We start from the raw sequence: 23,506 nt of genomic DNA on the forward strand, positions 1-23,506 counted from the left end.
GCAGGGGGTTCCCCGAGACTGGAGAACTATTTCAAGGGTTCCTCTCTGTTGAGAAAGGCTGCTTTATATCATTTATGAATAAATTGAATAGAATTGGTCCCAAAACAGACCAGTCTGGGTAAACATTGTTTATCACCACCCTGTGGACCCGTCCCTGTAACCATTTTTTTTTAACCCAAGAACAAACCTTATGGTCCATGTCTGCAGACCTCAGCTTGTAGATTAAGTGCTTATGAGGGGACTGTATCAAATGCCCTTGCAAGATCCAGGTACACTAAATCCACCGGCCTTCCCCTGTCTAGATGGCAACGCAGAACTATTCTAACAATGTACTGCCACCCTTAAAATGCAACTATTTCTGGTGCAGCTTCACTTTTTTTTGGGGTGTTATGGGTGTTCAGAGCTCCACCCAGATCCCCCCAATGAGGTATGGTCCGTAATGCACATTCTTAGAACCTTCTTGAATGTGTTCCGGCTTCTAAAGTGCATGGACACCACAATCCTTTTTCAGTCCAGTTCATATTGCACGCCGCACAGAACTGTCCATAGTATTTAATGGGGATTGTGTGGTGTGTATGTGCAGGTGAAGCCAGACAAGACAGTGAAGATACTGAAAAGAGGCCCCCATCAGGTCACATGGGTAAAATCTTGGTTTATGATCCTCCAGAGGTTGCTAGGGGTTCCTCCAGAGGTTGTAGGGGTTCCTTCAGCATTGGGCAATTTCTGCCTCTCGGATAAGTTCCCACCGACACCATTGATCTTTTTAACTATCTGTAAGGAGGTAATTCTTCCCAATGACCACAAGTGTGAGGACCATTCTTCCCAATGACCACAAGTGTAAGGACCATTCTTCCCAATGACCACAAGTGTGAGGACCATTCTTCCCAATGACCACAAGTGTGAGGACCATTCTTCCCAATGACCACAAGTGTGAGGACCATTCTTCCCAATGACCACAAGTGTGAGGACCATTCTTCCCAATGACCACAAGTGTAAGGACCATTCTTCCCACTGACCATCACACTAATGTATCATGAGTTGTAGATTTCTCATTTTTAGCAGGGGGTTCCCCGAGACCGGAGAACTATTTCAAGGGTTCCTCTGTGTTGAAAAGGTTGAGAAAGGCTGGTCTAGAGGATGTCTCTTTAGTATACACTCATCGGCGACTTTATTAGGTCCTCCTTGCTAGTCCCGGGTTGGACCCCCTTTTGCCTTCATTCTTGGTGGCATAGATACAACAAGGTGTTGCAAATATTCCTCCAAGATTTTTCTACATAGTGACATGATAGCATCACACAGTTGCTGCAGATTTGTCAGCTGCACATCCATGATTTGTATACTGCACATTCCATTCCACCACATCCCAAAGGTGCTCTATTGGATGAGATGTGGTGAGTGTGGAGACCATTGGAGGACAGGGACCTCATTGTCCAGTGGTGAGATGATTGGAGCTTTGTGACATGGTGCATTATCCTGATGGAAGGAGACATCAGAAGATGGGGACACCATGATGCCAATCTTCCACCACATCCCAAAGGTGCTCTATTGGATGAGATCTGGTGAGTGTGGAGGCCATTGGAGGACAGGAACCTCATTGTCCAGTGGTGAGATGATTGGAGCTTTGTGACATGGTGCATTACCCTGCTGGAAGGAGCCATCAGAGGATGGGGACACCATGATGCCAGTCTTCCACCACATCCCAAAGGTGCTCTATTGGATGAGATCTGGTGAGTGTGGAGACCATTGGAGGACAGGGACCTCATTGTCCAGTGGTGAGATGATCGGAGATTTGTGACATGGTGCATTATCCTGATGGAAGGAGACATCAGAGGATGGGGACACCATGATGCCAATCTTCCACCACATCCCAAAGGTGCTCTATTGGATGAGATCTGGTGAGTGTGGAGGCCATTGGAGGACAGGGACCTCATTGTCCAGTGGTGAGATGATTGGAGATTTGTGACATGGTGCATTATCCTGCTGGAAGGAGCCATCAGAAGATGGGGACACCATGATGCCAATCTTCCACCACATCCCAAAGGTGATCTATTGGATGAGATCTGGGGAGTGTGGAGACCATTGGAGGACAGGGACCTCATTGTCCAGAGGTGAGATGATCGGAGCTTTGTGACATGGTGCATTATCCTGATGGAAGGAGCCATCAGAGGATGGGGACACCATGATGCCAATCTTCCACCACATCCCAAAGGTGCTCTATTGGATGAGATCTGGTGAGTGTGGAGGCCATTGGAGGACAGGGACCTCATTGTCCAGTGGTGAGATGATTGGAGATTTGTGACATGGTGCATTACCCTGCTGGAAGGAGCCATCAGAGGATGGGGACACCATGATGCCAGTCTTCCACCACATCCCAAAGGTGCTCTATTGGATGAGATCTGGTGAGTGTGGAGACCATTGGAGGACAGGGACCTCATTGTCCAGTGGTGAGATGATCGGAGCTTTGTGACATGGTGCATTATCCTGATGGAAGGAGACATCAGAGGATGGGGACACCATGATGCCAATCTTCCACCACATCCCAAAGGTGCTCTATTGGATGAGATCTGGTGAGTGTGGAGGCCATTGGAGGACAGGGACCTCATTGTCCAGTGGTGAGATGATTGGAGATTTGTGACATGGGGCATTATCCTGCTGGAAGGAGCCATCAGAAGATGGGGACACCATGATGCCAATCTTCCACCACATCCCAAAGGTGCTCTATTGGATGAGATTTGGTGAGTGTGGAGGCCATTGGAGGACAGGGACCTCATTGTCCAGTGGGGAGATGATTGGAGCTTTGTGACATGGTGCATTATCCTGCTGGAAGGAGCCATCAGAAGATGGGGACACCATGATGATAATCTTGCACCACATCCCAAAAGTGCTCTATTGGATGAGATCTGGTGAGTGTGGAGGCCATTGGAGGACAGTGACCTCATTGTCACTTTCTCATGGACACCTGTTCAATTTCTTGGCAACATACATTTCTAATCAGTCAATCACACGGCAGCAACTCAGTGCACTTAGGCATCTAGACGTGGTGAAGACGACTTGCTGAAGTTCAAACAGAGCATCAGAATGGGGGAAGAAAGGGGATTTAAGTGACTCTGAACGTGGCATGGTTGTTGGTGCCAGACGCGCCGGTCTGAGTATTTCTGGGATTTTCACACACGACCATCTCTTGGGTTTACAGAGAATGGTGGGAAAAAGAGAAAATATCCAGTGAGCGGCAGTTGTGTGGAGGAAAAAGCCTTGTTGAGGTCAGAGGAGAATGGGGCAGACTGGTTCCAGATGATAGAAAGGCAACAGGAACTCAAATAACCTCTTCTTACACCCAAGGTATGCAGAATACCATCTCTGAACACACAACACATCAAACCTTGAAGCAGATGATCTACGGCAGCAGAAGACCACACCGGGTGCAACTCCTGTCAGCTAACAGGAAACTGAGGCTGCAATTAGCAAAGGATCACCAAAATTGGACAATAGAAGATTGGAAAAACGTTGCCTGGTCTGGTGAGTCTGGATTTCAGCTCCGACATTCAGATGGTGGGGGTCAGAATTTGGCGCATGGATCCATCCTGCCTTGTATTGGTGGTGGGGGTGTAATGGTGTGGGGGATATTTTCTTGGCACACTTTGTGCACCTAAATAGCAATTGAGCATGGTTTAAACACTACGACCTACCTGAGTATTGTTACTGACCATGTCCATCCCTTTATGACTACAGTGTCCCCATCTTCTGATGTCTCCTTCCAGCAGGATAATGTCCCATGTCACAAAGCTCCAATCATCTCACCACTGGACAATGAGGTCCCTGTCCTCCAATGGTCTCCACACTCACCACATCTCTTCCAATAGAGCACCTTTGGGATGTGGTGGAAGATTGGCATCATGGTGCCCCCATCTTCTGATGGCTCCTTCCAGCAGGATAATGCTCCATGTCACAAAGCTCCAATCATCTCACCACTGGACAATGAGGTCCCTGTCCTCCAATGGCCTCCACACTCACCACATCTCATCCAATAGAGCACCTTTGGGATGTGGTGGAAGATTGGCATCATGGATGTGCAGCCGACAAATCTGCAGCAAATGTGTGATGCCATCATGTCACTATGGAGCAAAATTTCTGAGGAACGTTTCCAACACCTTGTTGTATCTATGCCACCAAGAATGAAGGCAGAAGGGGGTCCAACATAAAAAGTTCACTTCACTCTCACAACACGAACGATTTTTTTATCCTTATGTTGCTAGAATTAGTAAAACATATATATTCTTGGAAGACGAGTGTGGATCCCGTTTGCCATGCGTCATGTTTGATCTGGCTCGGGTCATGTCTAGTAAACTTTCACGGGATGGTCCACGTCTCGGGGATTTTATAAGCGTGCCATAAAACCTTACATAAACCTTGTTATTGGAGGAAGAGCTGTGTACATGTTACGGGAGGTTTATGGCTTGTAAAATATATAGAGCAAATCACTTAGTGAAAGCACACTCCGGGCAGGAACTAGAACACTTATTAATGTTCTCATTGATTCTGTTAGCTGTGTCATACAAGTACACAGTGCCTTGAAAAAGTATTCATACCCCTTGAAATGTTCCATATTTTGTCACGTTACAACCAAAAACCATAAATGTATTTTATTGGGATTTTATGTGATGGACCAACACAAAGTGTCACATAATTGTGAAGTGGAAGGAAAATGATAAATGGTTTTCAATTTTTTTTACAAATAAATATGTAAAAAGTGTGGGGGGAGGGGCATTTGTATGGCGCCCCCTGGAGTCAATACTTTGTAGAACCCCCTTTCTCTACAAGTCTTTTTGGGGGTGTCTCTACCAGCTTTGCACATCTAGAGAGGACATTTCTGCCCATTCTTCTTCTTTGTAAAATATCTCAAGCTCTGTCAGATTGGATGGAGAGCGTCTGTGATCAGCAATTTTCAAGCCTTGCCACAGATTCTCAATGGGATTTAGGTCTGGACTGTGACTGGGCCATTCTAACACATGAATATGCTTTGATGTAAACCATTCCATTGTAGCTCTGGCTGGATGTTTCGGGTCGTTGTCCTGCTGGAAGGTGAACCTCCGCCCCGGTCTCAAGTATTTTGCAGACTCAAACAGGTTTTCTTCTAAGATTGTCCTGTATTTGTCTCCATCCATCTTCCCATCAACTCTGACCAGCTTCCCTGTCCCTGCTGAAGAAAACCATCCCCACCACATGATGCTGCCACCACCATGTTTCACAGTGGGGATGGTGTGTTCAGGGTGATGTGCAGTGTTAGTTTTCCACCACACATTTTGCTTTTAGCATTTTGCTATCAGGGCAAAAAGTTGAATGTTGGACTCATCTGACCAGATCACCTTCTTCCACATGTTTGCTGTGTCCTCCACATGGCTTCTCACAAACTACAAACAGGACTTCTTATGACTTTCTTTCATTATTGTCTTTCTTCTTGTCACTCTTCCATAAAGGGCAGATTTGTGGAGAGACGACTAATAGTTGTCCTGTGGACAGATTCTCCCCCCCTGAGCTGTGGATCTCTGCAGCTCCTCCAGAGTTACCATGGACCTCTTGGCTCTTCTCTGATGAATGCTCTCCTTGCCCGGCCCGGTCAGTTTAGTTGGACGGCCATGTCTTGGTAGGTTTGCAGTTGTGCCCATACTCTTTCCATTTTCTGATGATGGATTGAACAGAACTCCGTGAGATGTTCAAAGCTTGGGAGATTTTCTTATAACCCAACCCTGCTTTATACTTCTCCACAACCTTATCCCTGACCTGTCTGGTGTGTTCCTTGGCCTTCCTGATGATGTTTGGTCACTAAGGTTCTCTAACAAACCTCTGAGGGGCTTCAGAGAACAGCTGTAGTTATGCTGAGCTTTAAAATACACACAGGTGGACTCTATTTACTAATTAGGTGACTTCTGACGGCAGTTTGTTCCACTAGACTTTAGTTAGGGGGTATTAGATTAAAGGGGGCTGAATACAAATGCACGCCACACTTTTCACATATTTATTTGTAAAAATGTTGAAAACCATTTATCATCCACTTCACAATTATGTGCCACTTTGTGTTGGTTTATCACATAAAATCCCAATATAAAATACATTTACATTTTTAGTTGTAACGTGACATAATGTGGAAAATGAATACTTTTTCAAGGCACTGTACTAATGGACTGCCCACCCAACAACCTCCATGTCACTCCTCAGTCCACACCATCATGCAGTATTTTCACCATTAACAGAGAAGGCGAGACAGACAAGCCCCTGACTTGAATCTTGATCTCCTGGGTTGGAATATTTTCAAAATATTCTTATTTTTTTATGTGTATTACACAGAGAATAACCACTTCACCTCCAGAAGATTTACCCCCCCCCCCCTCCTGGCCAGGCCATTTTTTGCGATACGGCACTGCGTTATTTTTGCTGAAAATTGCACGGTTGTGCGACGCGGTAGCCAAATAAAACGTTATGTGCTTTTTTTTTTCCCCCACAAATAGAGCTTTCTTTCTTTTTTCAGTTTCTGCTATAAAACATATCCAAAAAAAAATGTAAAAAAAACGGAAAATTTATGTCAAATACTTACCGTAATTTTCCTTTCCTGATGGACTCCATGGCAGCCTACGTGTGGGTTTAGTCCCGCCTCCATTACCCTATAGGACGATACTCCCATAAATCTTTGCTCCCTGCCAGAGGCCGTGTTCGGTAACTATCCTACTCCAGCCATTTGGGAGGGAACTCCTGCTGCCATGGAGTCCATCAGGAAAGGAAAATTATGGTAAGTATTTGACATAAATTTTCAGTTTTCCTGACAGACTCCATGGCAGCCTACGTGTGGGAAATAACTCGCCAAAACACACCCGGGTGGGCAAAAAGGCTGCTTAACAAAGATTTATTTGACACCTTCAACCGACAAAACTTTGACTCCAAAGTCAACACAATAATGAGACATAAAGGTGTGAATTGAAGACCACAAGGCCGCCCTGCAAATCGCATCAGGAGCCACGTGGCGAGAGGCCGCCCACGAGATAGAAAGACTTCTGGTCGAATACGCCGACACCGCCTGAGGAGGAGCCAAGCCCCTTACTCTGTATGCCTACTGGATCGCTTGAACTATCCATGCCGCAATTGACCTGACTGATGCTCTAGTGCCCTTGTTCTTCCACAGAACAGAACGAACAGGAAGTCCGACTGCCGGAATGGAGCTGTAGCTCCCAAATAGAGCTTTAATGAGCGTCCAACATCAAGAGGACGAATTTCCGAGGAATTCATTTCTTTATAAATTTAGGCCAATATGTACTCTGCTACATATTTTTGTTAAAAATAAAAACCCAATAAGCGTATATATAGATTGGTTTGCGCAACAGTTATAGCATCTACAAACTATGGTGATATTATTATTATTATTTATTTTTTGCTAGTAATGGTGGCGATCAGCGACTTATAGTGGGACTGTGATATTGCAGCGGACAAGTCAAAGACCTAACTGACACTTTTTTTTGGGGGACCAGCGACACTAATACAGGGATCAGTGCTAAAGAATATGCACTGTCACTGTACTAATGATGCCAGCAGGGAAAGGGGTTCACATCAGGTGCGATCAAAGGGTTAATTGTGTGCCTAGCCAGTGATTCAGTGTGGTGGAAGAGCTGCTTTTACTAGGGGAAGGCCTAGATCGGTCTGTTTTTTGCTTTTACAGGAACACAGGATCCATGCCATCTGTACTGACAGAATGACAGTCTGCCTTGTTTACATAGACTGGCATTCTGTCAGTGTAACGAACGATCAGCGTATTTTACACTGTTATACAAGCTGTACACTCACTGCTTTACATTGTAGACAAGTGTCATTTCTTCAGTGTTGTCACATGAAAAGATAGAAGAAAATATTTACACAAATGTGAGGGGTGTACTGACTTTTGTGAGATACTGTATATATATATATATATATATATATATATATATATATATATATATATATATGTATATATATACACACTCATATATAAATACAGACACACACACACTCTTATAAATAAATGTAAACGTATTAAAACATGGAAAGCGTCAGTAGAGCAGGAAACTTTGTCAGTAGGGCAGAGGGCGGTGTCAGTAGAGCAGTGGATGGTGTGAGTAGGGCAGAGGACGGTGTCAGTAGAGCAGTGGATGGTGTCAGTAGGGCAGAGGACGGTGTCAGTAGGGCAGTGGATGGTGTCAGTAGGGCAGAGGACGGTGTCAGTAGGGCAGTGGACAGTGTAGGTAGGGCAGTGGATGGTGTCAGTAGAGCAGTGGACGGTGTCAGTAGGGCAGTGGACGGTGTCAGTAGAGCAGAGGACGGTGTCAGTAGGGCAGTGGACAGTGTAGGTAGGTCAGTGGATGGTGTCAGTAGAGCAGTGGACGGTGACGGTAGAGCAGTGGACGGTGTCAGTAGAGCAGTGGACTGTATCAGTAGAGCAGTGGACTGTATCAGTAGGGCAGAGGACGGTGTCAGTAGGGCAGTGGATGGTGTCAGTAGAGCAGTGGGCGGTGTCAGTAGAGCAGAGGACGGTGTCAGTAGAGCAGTGGACACTGTAGGTAGGGCAGTGGACGGTGTCAGTAGAGCAGGGGACGGTGTCAGTAGAGCAGCGGACGGTGTCAGTAGAGCAGTGGACCGTGTCGGTAGGGCAGTGGACGGTGTCGGTAGGGCAGTGGGCGGTGTCAGTAGGGCAGTGGACGGTATCAGTAGAGAAGTCGACGGTGTCAGTAGAGAAGTCGACGGTGTCAGTAGAGCAGTGGACGGTATCAGTAGGGCAGTGGGCGGTGTCAGTAGAGCAGTGGACGGTGTCAGTAGAGCAGTGGACGGTGTCAGTAGAGCAGTGGACGGTATCAGTAGAGAAGTCGACGGTGTCAGTAGAGAAGTCGACGGTGTCAGTAGAGCAGTGGACGGTATCAGTAGGGCAGTGGGCGGTGTCAGTAGAGCAGTGGACGGTGTCAGTAGGGCAGTGGACGGTGTCAGTAGGGCAGTGGACGGTGTCAGTAGAGCAGTGGATTGTGTCAGTAGAGCAGAGGACGGTGTCAGTAGAGCAGTGGACACTGTAGGTAGGGCAGTGGACGGTGTCAGTAGGGCAGTGGACGGTGTCAGTAGAGCAGGGGACGGTGTCAGTAGAGCAGCGGACGGTGTCAGTAGAGCAGCGGACGGTGTCAGTAGAGCAGCGGACGGTGTCGGTAGAGCAGCGGACGGTGTCGGTAGAGCAGGGGACGGTGTCGGTAGAGCAGCGGACGGTGTCCGTAGAGCAGTGGACGGTGTCGGTAGAGCAGGGGACGGTGTCGGTAGAGCAGCGGACGGTGTCGGTAGAGCAGCGGACGGTGTCGGTAGAGCAGCGGACTGTGTCAGTCAGTAGAGCAGTGGACAGTGTAGGTAGGGCAGTGGACGGTGTCAGTAGAGCAGCGGACAGTGTAGGTAGGGCAGTGGATGGTGTCAGTAGGGCAGTGGACGGTGTCAGTAGAGCAGTGGACAGTGTAGGTAGGGCAGTGGACGGTGTCAGTAGAGCAGTGGACAGTGTAGGTAGGGCAGTGGACAGTGTCAGTAGGGCAGTGGACGGTGTCAGTAGAGCAGAGGACGGTGTCAATAGAGCAGTGGACTGTGTCAGTAGAACAGTGGACGGTGTCAGTAGGGCAGTGGACGGTATCAGTAGGGCAGTGGACTGTGTCAGTAGGGCAGAGGACGGTGTCAGTAGGGCAGTGGACGGTGTCAGTAGAGCAGTGGACAGTGTAGGTAGGGCAGTGGACGGTGTCAGTAGAGCAGCGGACAGTGTAGGTAGGGCAGTGGACGGTGTCAGTAGGGCAGTGGACGGTGTCAGTAGAGCAGAGGACGGTGTCAGTAGAGCAGAGGACGGTGTCAGTAGGGCAGTGGACAGTGTAGGTAGGGCACGGGCAGTGGACGGTGTCAGTAGAGCAGCGGACAGTGTAGGTAGGGCACGGGCATTGGACGGTGTCAGTAGAGCAGTGGACAGTGTAGGTAGGGCAAGGGCATTGGACGGTGTCCACAGTTTGTTTGTTTTGTTTTTTATTCTTTTTTTAATTATTTTTCACAATATTGTTATTTATTGATTTTTACAATATTTTTTTTACAATTGTTTTAGGAACCCCTTTGCTGAAATATCAGACCTCTGAATTCTTACTTTTGAGTCAGAGAAAACGGCGAAGGCCTCAGCTGCAGCAGCTCCTTCCCCCAACTCTCCATCCTGAAATGTCCCCCGCTGCAGCTTGTGGGATGGTTGGGGGGGGGGGGGGGGGTGTACTGGGCGCACGCCTATGGACATTTCTTAAACTTTTATCCTTATTTCTCAATTCATTGATCGTGTTACTATATAATTTGCTGTAGACAGAATAATAGATCCGGGTTCTTGAACATTATTTCTCGGGTTCCTCCGTGTTTAGGAGGATGAGAATTGTTGCCGTAGGCGATGGATTGGCCTCTATATGCTTCAGAACTTCCAAGCATGTTCATGTTCACCTTCACTATCATCTGCTGGTCATTGATGGTGCTTAGTGAATGGATGGTGAATGGACGGTGAATGGATGGTGAATGGACGCTTTCTAGGCTACACATTCTGATAGGAGAAGTTCCTGGTAGCCTTTGCTGTCCTCATAATCTGATTGGTGGACCAGGTGGGTGATGGTTTCTCTCAATCACGTAGAAGCTCCAGGGTGAGCAGTGGGGCGACATTCCCGGACAACCTTCCCTCCATCTCACAAGTCATTTTAGGATTCTCAATGCTTTCATGTTGTTCTTTTAAATGACCGTTTAAAGCTCACAGTTCGGCGAGGGCGGTCTTGCTCTGGGCTACGACATTCCTCAGTATGAAGTAATGAGTGACCATTCATTTCATGACCGGGGGGGGGGGGGGGGGGGGGGGGGCGTTCTGATGGACTCTGCAAAGTGCACCAAACAGCTGCCCATGTAGACCGGCTTTAATGTGACCTGTACACAAAGGTCTCACAGGCTGCCCGAGCAACGCTCTCAATTTCAGTTGACTATGGGGCTGTTTCTGATGTGGAATGTGGAAGAACTTCATTTGGGTTGCACACTGTGCACAGCTCATCCCTGAACCCTGCACTCTACACACAGCACACCCCTGATCTCTGCACTCTACACACAGCACACCCCTGATCTCTGCACTCTACACACAGCACACCCCTGATCTCTGCACTCTACACACAGCACACCCCTGATCTCTGCACTCTACACACAGCACACTCCTGATCTCTGCACTCTACACACAGCACACTCCTGATCTCTGCACTCTACACACAGCACACTCCTGATCTCTGCACTCTACACACAGCACACTCCTGATCTCTGCACTCTACACACAGCACACCCCTGAACTCTGCACTCTGTATGCAGCACACCCCTGATCTCTGCACTCTGTACACAGCACACCCCTGATCTCTGCACTCTGTACACAGCACACCCCTGATCTCTGCACTCTGTACACAGCACACCCCTGATCTCTGCACTCTACACACAGCACACCCCTGATCTCTGCACTCTACACACAGCACACCCCTGATCTCTGCACTCTACACACAGCACACCCCTGATCTCTGCACTCTACACACAGCACACCCCTGATCTCTGCACTCTACACACAGCACACCCCTGATCTCTGCACTCTACACACAGCACACCCCTGAACTCTGCACTCTGTATGCAGCACACCCCTGATCTCTGCACTCTATACCCAGCACATCCCTGATCTCTGCACTCTGTATGCAACTTACACCTGAACTGTGCACTCTATACACAGCACACCCCTCATCTCTGCACTCTGTATGCAGCTTACCCCTAAACTCTCCACTCTATACACAGCACACCCCTGAATTCTGCCCTCTGTATGCAGCTTACCCCTGAACTATGCACTCTGTATGCAGCTTACCCCTGAACTCTGCACTCTGTAGACAGCACACCCCTGAACTCTGCACTCTGTATGCAGCACACCCCTGAACTCTGCACTATATACACAGCACACCCCTGAACTCTGCACTCTGTATGCAGCTTACCCCTGAACCCTGCACTCTATACACAGAACCCCCTGATCTCTGCACTCTGTATGCAGCTTACACCTGAACGGTGCACTCTATACACAGCACACCCCTCATCTCTGCACTCTGTATGCAGCTTACCCCTAAACTCTCCACTCTATACACAGCACACCCCTGAATTCTGCCCTCTGTATGCAGCTTACCCCTGAACTATGCACTCTGTATGCAGCTTACCCCTGAACTGTGCACTCTATACACAGCACACCCCTCATCTCTGCACCCTGTATGCAGCTTACCCCTAAACTCTCCACTCTATACACAGCACACCCCTGAATTCTGCCCTCTGTATGCAGCTTACCCCTGAACTATGCACTCTGTATGCAGCTTACCCCTGAACTCTGCACTCTGTAGACAGCACACCCCTGAACTCTGCACTCTGTATGCAGCACACCCCTGAACTCTGCACTATATACACAGCACACCCCTGAACTCTGCACTCTGTATGCAGCTTACCCCTGAACCCTGCACTCTATACACAGAACCCCCTGATCTCTGCACTCTGTATGCAGCTTACCCCTGAACTCTGCACTCTACACACAGCACACCCCTGAACTCTGCACTCTGTATGCAGCACACCCCTGAACTCTGCACTATATACACAGCACACCCCTGAACTCTGCACTCTGTATGCAGCTTACCCCTGAACCCTGCACTCTATACACAGAACCCCCTGATCTCTGCACTCTGTATGCAGCTTACCCCTGAACTCTGCACTCTACACACAGCACACCCCTGAACTCTGCACTCTACACACAGCACACCCCTGATCTCTGCACTCTACACACAGCACACCCCTGATCTCTGCACTCTACACACAGCACACCCCTGAACTCTGCACTCTACACACAGCACACCCCTGATCTCTGCACTCTGTACACAGCACACCCCTGATCTCTGCACTCTGTACACAGCACACCCCTGAACTCTGCACTCTACACACAGCACACTCCTGATCTCTGCACTCTGTACACAGCACACCCCTGATCTCTGCACTCTGTACGCAGCACACCCCTGATCTCTGCACTCTGTATGCAGCACACCCCTGAACTCTGCACTCTATACACAGCACACCCCTGAACTCTGCACTCTAGCACACCCCTGATCACTGCACTCTGTACGCAGCACACCCCTGATCTCTGCACTCTAGCACACCCCTGATCACTGCACTCTGTACGCAGCACACCCCTGATCTCTGCACTCTAGCACACCCCAGCAACACCCAAAGACCAATTTTTATGCACCTGTTACTTCTATCCAAAGTCAAAGTGACACCAGAATGTATCTCTACTCTTGTTCCCAGTGCACTACATTGTGGCCTCATCATACAGACTGACTCCCCAGCTGTTGCTGAGCAAATTAAAGGCAGCTTGCAGGGAAAAATGTCATTTTTGTTTGGCTTTATAAATGCAATTATTGCTGCAGCAGATTCTAGACATGGTACAGATCTGACACTTTACAGGTAGACTAAGGGGACCCCCAAGCACTATATTGGAAGGAATTTTTCATTTTTATGCTTTCATTTTAAAAATAAAAAAATCACTGCTCATTTAAAAATGAAGTTTTTCACAAACTTTTCTTGTATTGATACATGTCCCCCAGGGCAGGACCCGGACCCCTATGACCATTGTACGTCCAATTACTTGCATATAAGCCTCCAAAATGGACACTTTAGATTTTTGATGTTTGGGTCCCATTGACTTTAATGAGGTTCGTTATTCGGGTCCGAACTTTCGGGGTGTTCGAAAGTTCTGGTGCGAACCAAACAGGGGTGCATTGGGGCCATCCCTAGTGGTCAGCAGCTGAACTTCAGTTATACTAAATTTCCCATTCTGCAACACAAATCTGCATACTGTAGAGCAGTGCTGGAACAAGGCCATTTAGAGCCCAGGGCGAAGATGCCAAACTGCGCCCCCCCCCCCCCCCCCCACCCATCTCAACCCCAAGATGAATGAGCAAAAATCCCCTCCCCCAAAAAGAAAAATGTATCACTAATCTGCATGCTTACCCCTAAGCTTAACCCCCCTTTTTCCTCCAGTACAATTCCACCCCCTGCTGAAATTCCCCCTCCCAGAACAAATATTTCTCCTCCATCCCCCAAACCCCCCCAGCACAAATGCACGCCACCCGGAAAAAAAAAATCACCCCTCCTAGCACAAATCCTCTACCCCTCAAATTTCCGCTTTGAGCACACATCCTCTCCCCACCTGCCAGCACAAATCCCCCCCCCATTCCTCCTCCTAGCATGAAACCCCCCTTGGTACTCCCTACTAGCACAAATCCCCCCCATTCCTCCTCCTAGCATGAACCCCCCCCCCTCAGTACTCCCTACTAGCACAAATCCCCCCCCATTCCTCCTCCTAGCATGAAACCCCTCTTGGTACTCCCTACTAGCACAAATCCCCCCCATTCCTCCTCCTAGCATGAAACCCCCCTCAGTACTCCCTACAAGCACAAATCCCCCCCCCCATTCCTCCTCCTAGCATGAAACCCCCCTTGGTACTCCCTACTAGCACAAATCCCCCCCATTCCTCCTCCTAGCATGAAACCCCCCTTGGTACTCCCTACTAGCACAAATCCCCCCCATTCCTCCTCCTAGCATGAAACCACCCTTGGTACTCCCTACTAGCACAAATCCCCCCCCCATTCCTCCTCCTAGCATGAAACCCCCCTTGGTACTCCCTACTAGCACAAATCCCCCCCATTCCTCCTCCTAGCATGAAACCACCCTTGGTACTCCCTACTAGCACAAATCCCCCCCATTCCTCCTCCTAGCATGAAACCCCCCTCGGTACTCCCTACTAGCACAAATCCCCCCCCCTCCCAATACTCCCTACTAGCACAAATTCATCTGCCCAAAAAGTTCCCCTCCTAGCACAATTCCCCTACCCCTTCTACCATATCACCTCTTCTAGCAGAAACCCCCTAAATCACCACTCCTAGCTCCCCCCCCCAAAATGTCCTCTCCTATAACAATTCTTATCCCCTGTTGCCCCCCCCTCAAAATCCCCCTCCAAACACAAATCCCATACCCTCCAATCTCCTCGTGGTGCCCCCCCCCCCCCACCTCACATGATACCCCAGTGCCCAGGGCAGCTGCCCCTCCAGCCCACCCCTTGTCCCAGCCCTGCTGTAGAGTCCGGAGCTCTGCCCGCTGCAACGAATTATTCATAAGTGAACCCCGGGGGGGGGTTGGGGGGTGAATGTGTATTACATTGTAATTACATTACAATATTAATCCAGATGTGTTACATTATGTCATTAATTCCTCCATGTCCAATCACTTTTTCTTTTTTTTTTTTTAGGCACAAATTGCCTAAAACAAGCAGAAGAAACTTTCCTCCATCTCTCCATAAAACCCTTTGGACAGTGATGGCCCAGCCGACTTGTAGAGAGGTTAAGTCTGCTGCCTCTCTGAGATGACAATGACGGCTGTCGATGTTCCGGAATCAGTGGAACTGCTGGAGGGTGTAATGAAATGGCAGCGATGGATATGAACACGTGTCCGTCCGATGTCTGACTCTTCTGTCACAGCCCAGACAGAGCTGCAATACACGGTGGATGTGTTTGCTCTGCACCGGAAAAAAAAAAAATGGAAAAGATCAGACTCAGAGGCCGAAGGTAAACAGGCACTTCACCAGCCAAAACCAGACCGTTTTTTATGCTGAAATTTATTTTGAATTCATTGGAATGTCTAAGAGGATGAACTGGGGGGGAAAAAACGAGAAGAGCAATATAAGGAACCCGGATCTCCGGCCATTACTAGCTCAGTGCTGGTTATTGAAGAATAAAGACGTAAGACAAACCCGATCTGTACCTTGTGTTGTCCTCTTTATGGACGTAATTCTCAACCTTTTTTTTCTGTGGCGGCACCCTTTAAAAGTGTGCAAAACCTGGAGGTACCCCTCCCCCCTCCATCCCCGTCCCCAGCCTAAAATGTAAGAAAACTTAAATGTTACTTATCAATGGGAACCCTGAGCCTGAGATGAGGCCCACAGCCATCTTGATAGAATTAACTTCACATCAGATGTACCTTCATTACATCAGTGGTCCCTTCATCATATCAGAGGTCCCCCCATCACAGCAGAGCCCACCTTCACATCCGAGGTCCCCTCCTCACATCAGAGATCCCCCTTCACATCAAAGACCACTTTCACATCAGAGGTCCCCTCATCACATCAGAGATCCCCCTTCACATCTGAGGTCCCCTCATTACATCAAAGCCCACCATCACATCCGAGATTCCCCTTCATGTCAGAGGCCACCCTTCACATCTGAGGTCCCCTCATCATATCAGAAGCCTATTCACATCAGAGGTACCCTTATCACATAAGAGATCCCCATTCACATCAGAGGTACCCTCATTACATCAGAGGTCCTCCTTGGCATCAGAGCCCACCTTCATATCAGAGGTCCCCCATCACATCAGAGCTCACTTTCATATCAGAGGTCCCCCATCACATTGGAGCCCACCTTTACATCAGAGGTTCCTTTTATTACATCAGAGGCCCCTCATCACATCAGAGGTCCCCTCATCACATCAGTGATACCCCTTCACATCAGAGGTCCCCTTCACATTAGAGGCTCCTCTTTACATCAAAGGCCCCCCCATTACATCAGAAATCCCCCTTCATATCAGAGGTCCCCTCATCACATCAGAAGCCCCCCTTCCCATCAGAGGTCCCCTCATCACATCAGAAGCCCCCTTCCCTTCAGAGGTCCCCTCATCACATCAGAGCCCACCTTCACATCAGAGGTTCCCTTCATTACATCAGAGGTCCTCATTTCATTAGAGGTCCCTCCATCACATCAGAGCCAACCTTCACATAAGAGGTCCCTTCATTACACAAGAGATCCCCCCCCCCCCATCAGAGATTCCCTCGTCATATCAGAACTCACCTTCACATCAGAGGTCTCCTCATCACATCAGAGCCCACCTTCACATCAGAGGTCTCCTCATCACATCAGAGGCCTCCCTTCATATCAGAGGTCTCCTCGTAAAATCAGAGATCCCCCTTTACATCAGAGGTTCCCTCATCAAACCAGAAGCCCCCCTTCTTATCAGAGGTCTCCTCATCACATCAGGGGCCCCCCTTCACATCAGAGGTCTCCTTATCACATCAGAGGCCCCCCTTCACATCAGAAGCCCCCCTTCACATCAGAGGTCTCCTCATCACATCAGAGGCCCCCCTTCACATCAGAGGTCTACTCATCACATCAGAGGCCCCCCTTCACATCAGAGGTCTCCTCATCACATCAGAGGTCTCCTCATCACATCAGAGGCTCCCCTTCCCATCAGAGGCCCCCTAATCACATCAGAGGTCTCTTCATTACATCAGAGGTCCCCTCTTCACACCAGAAGCCCCCCTTCTTATCAGAGGTCTCCCCATCACATCAGAGGTCTCCTCATCACATCAGAGGTCTCCTCATCACATCAGAGGTCCCCTCATCACACCAGAAGCCCCCCTTCTTATCAGAGGTCTCCTCATCACATCAGAGGTCTCCTCATCACATCAGAGGTCTCCTCATCACATCAGAGGTCCCCTCATCACACCAGAAGCCCCCCTTCTTATCAGAGGTCTCCTCATCACATCAGAGGTCCCCTCTTCACACCAGAAGCCCCCCTTCACATCAGAGGTCTCCTCATCACATCAGAGGCCCCCCTTCACATCAGAGGTCTCCTCATCACATCAGAGGCCCCCCTTCACATCAGAGGTCTCCTTATCACATCAGAGGCCCCCCTTCACATCAGAAGCCCCCCTTCACATCAGAGGTCTCCTCATCACATCAGAGGCCCCCCTTCACATCAGAGGTCTACTCATCACATCAGAGGCCCCCCTTCACATCAGAGGTCTCCTCATCACATCAGAGGTCTCCTCATCACATCAGAGGCTCCCCTTCCCATCAGAGGCCCCCTAATCACATCAGAGGTCTCTTCATTACATCAGAGGTCCCCTCTTCACACCAGAAGCCCCCCTTCTTATCAGAGGTCTCCCCATCACATCAGAGGTCTCCTCATCACATCAGAGGTCTCCTCATCACATCAGAGGTCCCCTCATCACACCAGAAGCCCCCCTTCTTATCAGAGGTCTCCTCATCACATCAGAGGTCTCCTCATCACATCAGAGGTCTCCTCATCACATCAGAGGTCCCCTCATCACACCAGAAGCCCCCCTTCTTATCAGAGGTCTCCTCATCACATCAGAGGTCCCCTCTTCACACCAGAAGCCCCCCTTCACATCAGAGGTCTCCTCATCACATCAGAGGCCCCCCTTCACATCAGAGGTCTACTCATCACATCAGAGGCCCCCCTTCACATCAGAGGTCTCCTCATCACATCAGAGGTCCCCTCTTCACACTAGAAGCCCCCCTTCACATCAGAGGTCTCCTCATCACATCAGAGGCCCCCCTTCACATCAGAGGTCTACTCATCACATCAGAGGCCCCCCTTCACATCAGAGGTCTCCTCATCACATCAGAGGCTCCCCTTCCCATCAGAGGCCCCCTCATCACATCAGAGGTCTCTTCATTACATCAGAGGTCCCCTCTTCACACCAGAAGCCCCCCTTCTTATCAGAGGTCCCCTCATCACATCAGAGGCCCCCCTTCACATCAGAGGTCTCCTCATCACATCAGAGGTCTCCTCATCACATCAGAGCCCCCCTTCACATCAGAGGTCTCCTCATCACATCAGAGGTCTCCTCATCACATCAGAGGTCCCCCTTCACATCAGAGGTCTCCTCATCACATCAGAGCCCCCCTTCTTATCAGAGGTCTCCTCATCACATCAGAGGTCTCCTCGTCACATCAGAGGTCCCCTCATCACACCAGAAGCCCCCCTTCTTATCAGAGGTCTCCTCATCACATCAGAGGTCCCCTCTTCACACCAGAAACCCCCCTTCTTATCAGAGGTCCCCTCATCACATCAGAGGCCCCCCTTCACATCAGAGGTCTCCTCATCACATCAGAGGTCTCCTCATCACATCAGAGCCCCCCTTCTTATCAGAGGTCTCCTCATCACATCAGAGGTCTCCTCGTCACATCAGAGGTCCCCTCATCACACCAGAAGCCCCCCTTCTTATCAGAGGTCTCCTCATCACATCAGAGGTCCCCTCTTCACACCAGAAGCCCCCCTTCTTATCAGAGGTCCCCTCATCACATCAGAGGCCCCCCTTCACATCAGAGGTCTCCTCATCACATCAGAGGTCTCCTCATCACATCAGAGCCCCCCTTCTTATCAGAGGTCTCCTCATCACATCAGAGGTCTCCTCGTCACATCAGAGGTCCCCTCATCACACCAGAAGCCCCCCTTCTTATCAGAGGTCTCCTCGTCACATCAGAGGTCCCCTCTTCACACCAGAAGCCCCCCTTCTTATCAGAGGTCCCCTCATCACATCAGAGGCCCCCCTTCACATCAGAGGTCTCCTCATCACATCAGAGGTCTCCTCATGACATCAGAGCCCCCCTTCTTATCAGAGATCTCCTCATCACATCAGAGGTCTGCCAACACTGAAGCCTCTCTAATGCTGCAAATGTTGTTAGCAATCATTGTCATAGACTTCTATGGAGGCTTTGGAGACAATTTGAAGCACCAAGAAAGTGACAGGGGGGATCATTTTTTAAGCGAAGCAAATGCAACGTATCAACAGGACTGTAATGTAACCATTTTAATTCTATGACAACGCTTGAAGCACCTGCAGCTTTTGAGAGGCTTTAATTCAGCTTTAGCTTCGCTTTGTTTGCAGAGAAGTTGCAGGTATGAGATCTCAACATACACACACATAGGGCATCTGCCAAGCTTCAAAAAAGCACCACCAAAGCATCATCAAAGCACTACCAAAGCTTCACTGAAGCATCATCAAAGCATCACCGAAGCATCATCTAAGCATCACCAAAGCATCACCAAAGCATCATGGGAGCACCACCAAAGCATAATCGAAGCACCACCAAAGCATAATCGAAGCACCATCAAAGCATCCCTGAAGCATCATCGAAGCATCATCCTAGCATCATCAAAGCATTGCAGAAGCATCATCGAAGCATCATTGAAGTGCCACCAAAGAATCACCAAAGCATCATCGAAGCATCACCTAAGCATAATCGAAGCACCACCAAAGAATCACCAAAGCATCATCGAAACCATCACTGAAGCACCACCAAAGCATTACCGAAGCATCATCGAAGCATCACCGAAGCGTCACCGAAGCTTCATCGTAGCATCATTGAAGCATCATCTAAGTGTCACTAAAGCATTATCATAGCTTCATTAAAGCATCATCAAAGCACCCCCAAAGCATCCCCGAAGCATCATCGAAGCATCACGAAGCATCATTGAAGTGTCACCAAAGCATCATCGTAGCATCATCGAAACGCCGCCGAAGCATCATCCTCGAAGCATCGCAGAAGCATCATCGAAGCATCATTGAAGCACCACAAAACAATCACCAAAGTATCATCGAAGCACCACCGAAGCATCATCGAAGCACCACCAAAGCATCCCTGAAGCATCATCGAAGCATCACTGAAGCATCATCCAAGCGTCACCGAAGCATCATCCTAGCATCATCAAAGCATCGCAGAAGCATCATCGAAGCATCATTGAAGCGCCACCAAAGAATCACCAAAGCATCATCGAAACCATCACTGAAGCACCACCAAAGCATTACCAAAGCATCATCGAAGCATCACTGAAGCATCATTGAAGTGTCACTGAAGCTTCATCATAGCATCATTGAAGCATCATCTAAGTGTCACTAAAGCATTATCATAGCTTCATTAAAGCATCATCAAAGCATCATCGAAGCACCCACAAAGCATCCCCAAAGCATCATCGAAGCATCACGAAGCATCATTGAAGTGTCACCAAAGCATCATCGTAGCATCATCGAAACGCCGCTGAAGCATCATCCTAGCATCCTCGAAGCATCGCAGAAGCATCATCGAAGCATCATTGAAGCACCACAAAAGAATCACCAAAGTATCATCGAAGCACCACCGAAGCATCATCGAAGCACCACCAAAGAATCACAAAAGCATCATCTAAGCACCACCAAAGAATCACCGAAGCATCATCGAACCATCATTGAAGCACCACCAAAACATCATCGAAGCATCACCGAAGCACCATCGAAGGATCACCGAAGCATCATTGAGGCATCATCATTGAAAAGCCATGGAAGCATCATCCTAACATCATTGAAGCATCATTGAAGTGCCACCAAAGAATCACTGAAGCATCATTGCAGCATCACCAAAGCATCATGGAAGTATCACCAAAACATCATGGAAGCATCATCGAAGCATCACCAAAACATCATCAAAGCATTACCGAAGCATCATTGTAGCATCAAGAACACATCAAAAAAGCATGCTGAAGTGGAAGCAAGTGTAAATGAGCCCTAACAGCCACCACCCAGAGGGGGAATCGGTATAGGAGAGCCGGTGTCCTGTCGGATAGTGTCCCCCGTCGGATAGTGTCCGCTGTGTACTGCGCATGCGCAGTACACAGGACAAGCAGATTCCGAAAATAGCCGAAGATGAACGGCGCCTGCGCCGTGAGTCCAGGTTCTATCCCCACCATCCAAGTGGACATAGAGTTAGAATAAAAAGAGCAGAGCGAAGCGCGGCCGAGCCCGAAGCGTGGCGAGCGAAACGAGCCCGCGAGGGGCCCTCTAATATGTGCAGCCCTATGTCCACTTGGATGGTGGGGCTACCACCTCGACTCACGGCGCAGGCGCCGCAAATCTTCTGAGATTTTCGGAATCTCCTTCTGCTCCGTACTGCGCAAGCGCTGCGCCTGCGCAGTTCAGAGCGGACACTTTTCGATGGCCGGACTGTATATGCAGGCATGTACTGGCCATCGGGACTACAGGGAGTTTCCCGGTGGGCCGATGGCTTAGTGGGCCACTCTGATGTAAGGGGGCTGGTGATGGGACACTCTGATGTAAGGGGGCTGGTGATGGGACACTCTGATGTAAGGGGGTGCTAATGAGACACTCTGATGTAAGGGGGTGCTAATGAGACACTCTGATGTAAGGGGATGCTGATGGGACACTCTGATATAAGGGTGCTGCTCATGGGACACTCTGATGTAAGGGGGCTGGTGATGTGACACTCTGATGTAAGGAGGTGCTGATGGGACACTCTGATGTAAGGGGGTGCTGATGGGACACTCTGATGTAAGAGGATGCTGATGGGACACTCTGATGTAAGGGGGATGCTGATGGGACACTCTGATGTAAGGGGGCGCTGATGGGACACTCTGATGTAAGGGGGCGCTGATGGGACACTCTGATGTAAGGGGGTGCTGATGGGACACTCTGATGTAAGGGGGCGCTGATGGGACACTCTGATGTAAGGGGGATGCTGATGGAACACTCTGATGTAAGGGGGATGCTGATGAGACACTCTGATGTAAGGGGGTGCTGATGGAACACTCTGATGTAAGGAGGTGCTGATGTGACACTCTGATGTAAGGGGGCTGGTGATGGGACACTCTGATGTAAGGGGGTGCTGATGTGACACTCTGATGTAAGGGGGCTGGTGATGTGACACTCTGATGTAAGGGGGCTGCTCATGGGACACTCTGATGTAAGGGGGTGATGATGGAACACTCTGATGTAAGGGGGGTGCTAATGAGATACTCTGATGTAAGGAGGTGCTGATGGGACACTCTGATGTAAGGAGGTGCTGATGGGACACTCTGATAGGAGGTGCTGATGGGACACTCTGATGTAAGGTGGCGCTGATGGGACACTCTGATGTAAGGGCGCTGGTGATGGGACACTCTGATGTAAGGTGGTGCTGATGGAACACTCTGATGTAAGGGCGCTGGTGATGGGACACTCTGATGTAAGGGGGCTGCTGATGGGACACCCTGATGTAAGGGGGCGCTGATGGGACACTCTGATGTAAGGAGGTGCTGATGGGACACTCTGATGTAAGGGCGCTGGTGATGGGACACTCTGATGTAAGGGGGCGCTGATGGGACACTCTGATGTAAGGAGGTGCTGATGGGACACTCTGATGTAAGGAGGTGCTGATGGGACACTCTGATGTAAGGAGGTGCTGATGGGACACTCTGATGTAAGGAGGTGCTGATGGGACACCCTGATGTAAGGGGGCGCTGATGGGACACTCTGATGTAAGGAGGTGCTGATGGGACACTCTGATGTAAGGGCGCTGGTGATGAGACACTCTGATGTAAGGGGGCTGCTGATGGAACACTCTGATGTAAGGAGGTGCTGATGGGACACTCTGATGTAAGGGGGTGCTGATGGGACACTCTGATGTAAGGGGGATGCTGATGGGACACTCTGATGTAAGGGGTGCTGATGGGACACTCTGATGTAAGGGGGCTGGTGATGGGACACTCTGATGTAAGGGGGTGCTGATGGGACACTCTGATGTAAGGGGGTGCT

At 49.3% G+C, this 23,506-nt stretch overlaps 1 protein-coding gene across 1 annotated transcript in view; it reads left to right on the plus strand.

Annotated features, from left to right (window-relative positions):
• Positions 1–15,896, plus strand: part of TTC31 (tetratricopeptide repeat domain 31) — a 229,677-nt gene extending 213,781 nt beyond the window's left edge. The window contains exon 16 of the mRNA XM_077455711.1: positions 15,392–15,896. Coding sequence (XP_077311837.1) covers positions 15,392–15,509 — 118 coding nt within the window. The 3' untranslated portion in view covers positions 15,510–15,896. The remainder of the gene's footprint in view (positions 1–15,391) is intronic.
• Positions 15,897–23,506: the final 7,610 nt, after the last annotated feature.

This window comes from Lithobates pipiens, unplaced genomic scaffold (genome assembly GCF_037356315.1).
Source record: "Lithobates pipiens isolate NorthernLeopardFrog02 unplaced genomic scaffold, aLitPip1_a1.2 Scaffold_25, whole genome shotgun sequence".
Lineage (NCBI taxonomy): Eukaryota > Metazoa > Chordata > Amphibia > Anura > Ranidae > Lithobates > Lithobates pipiens.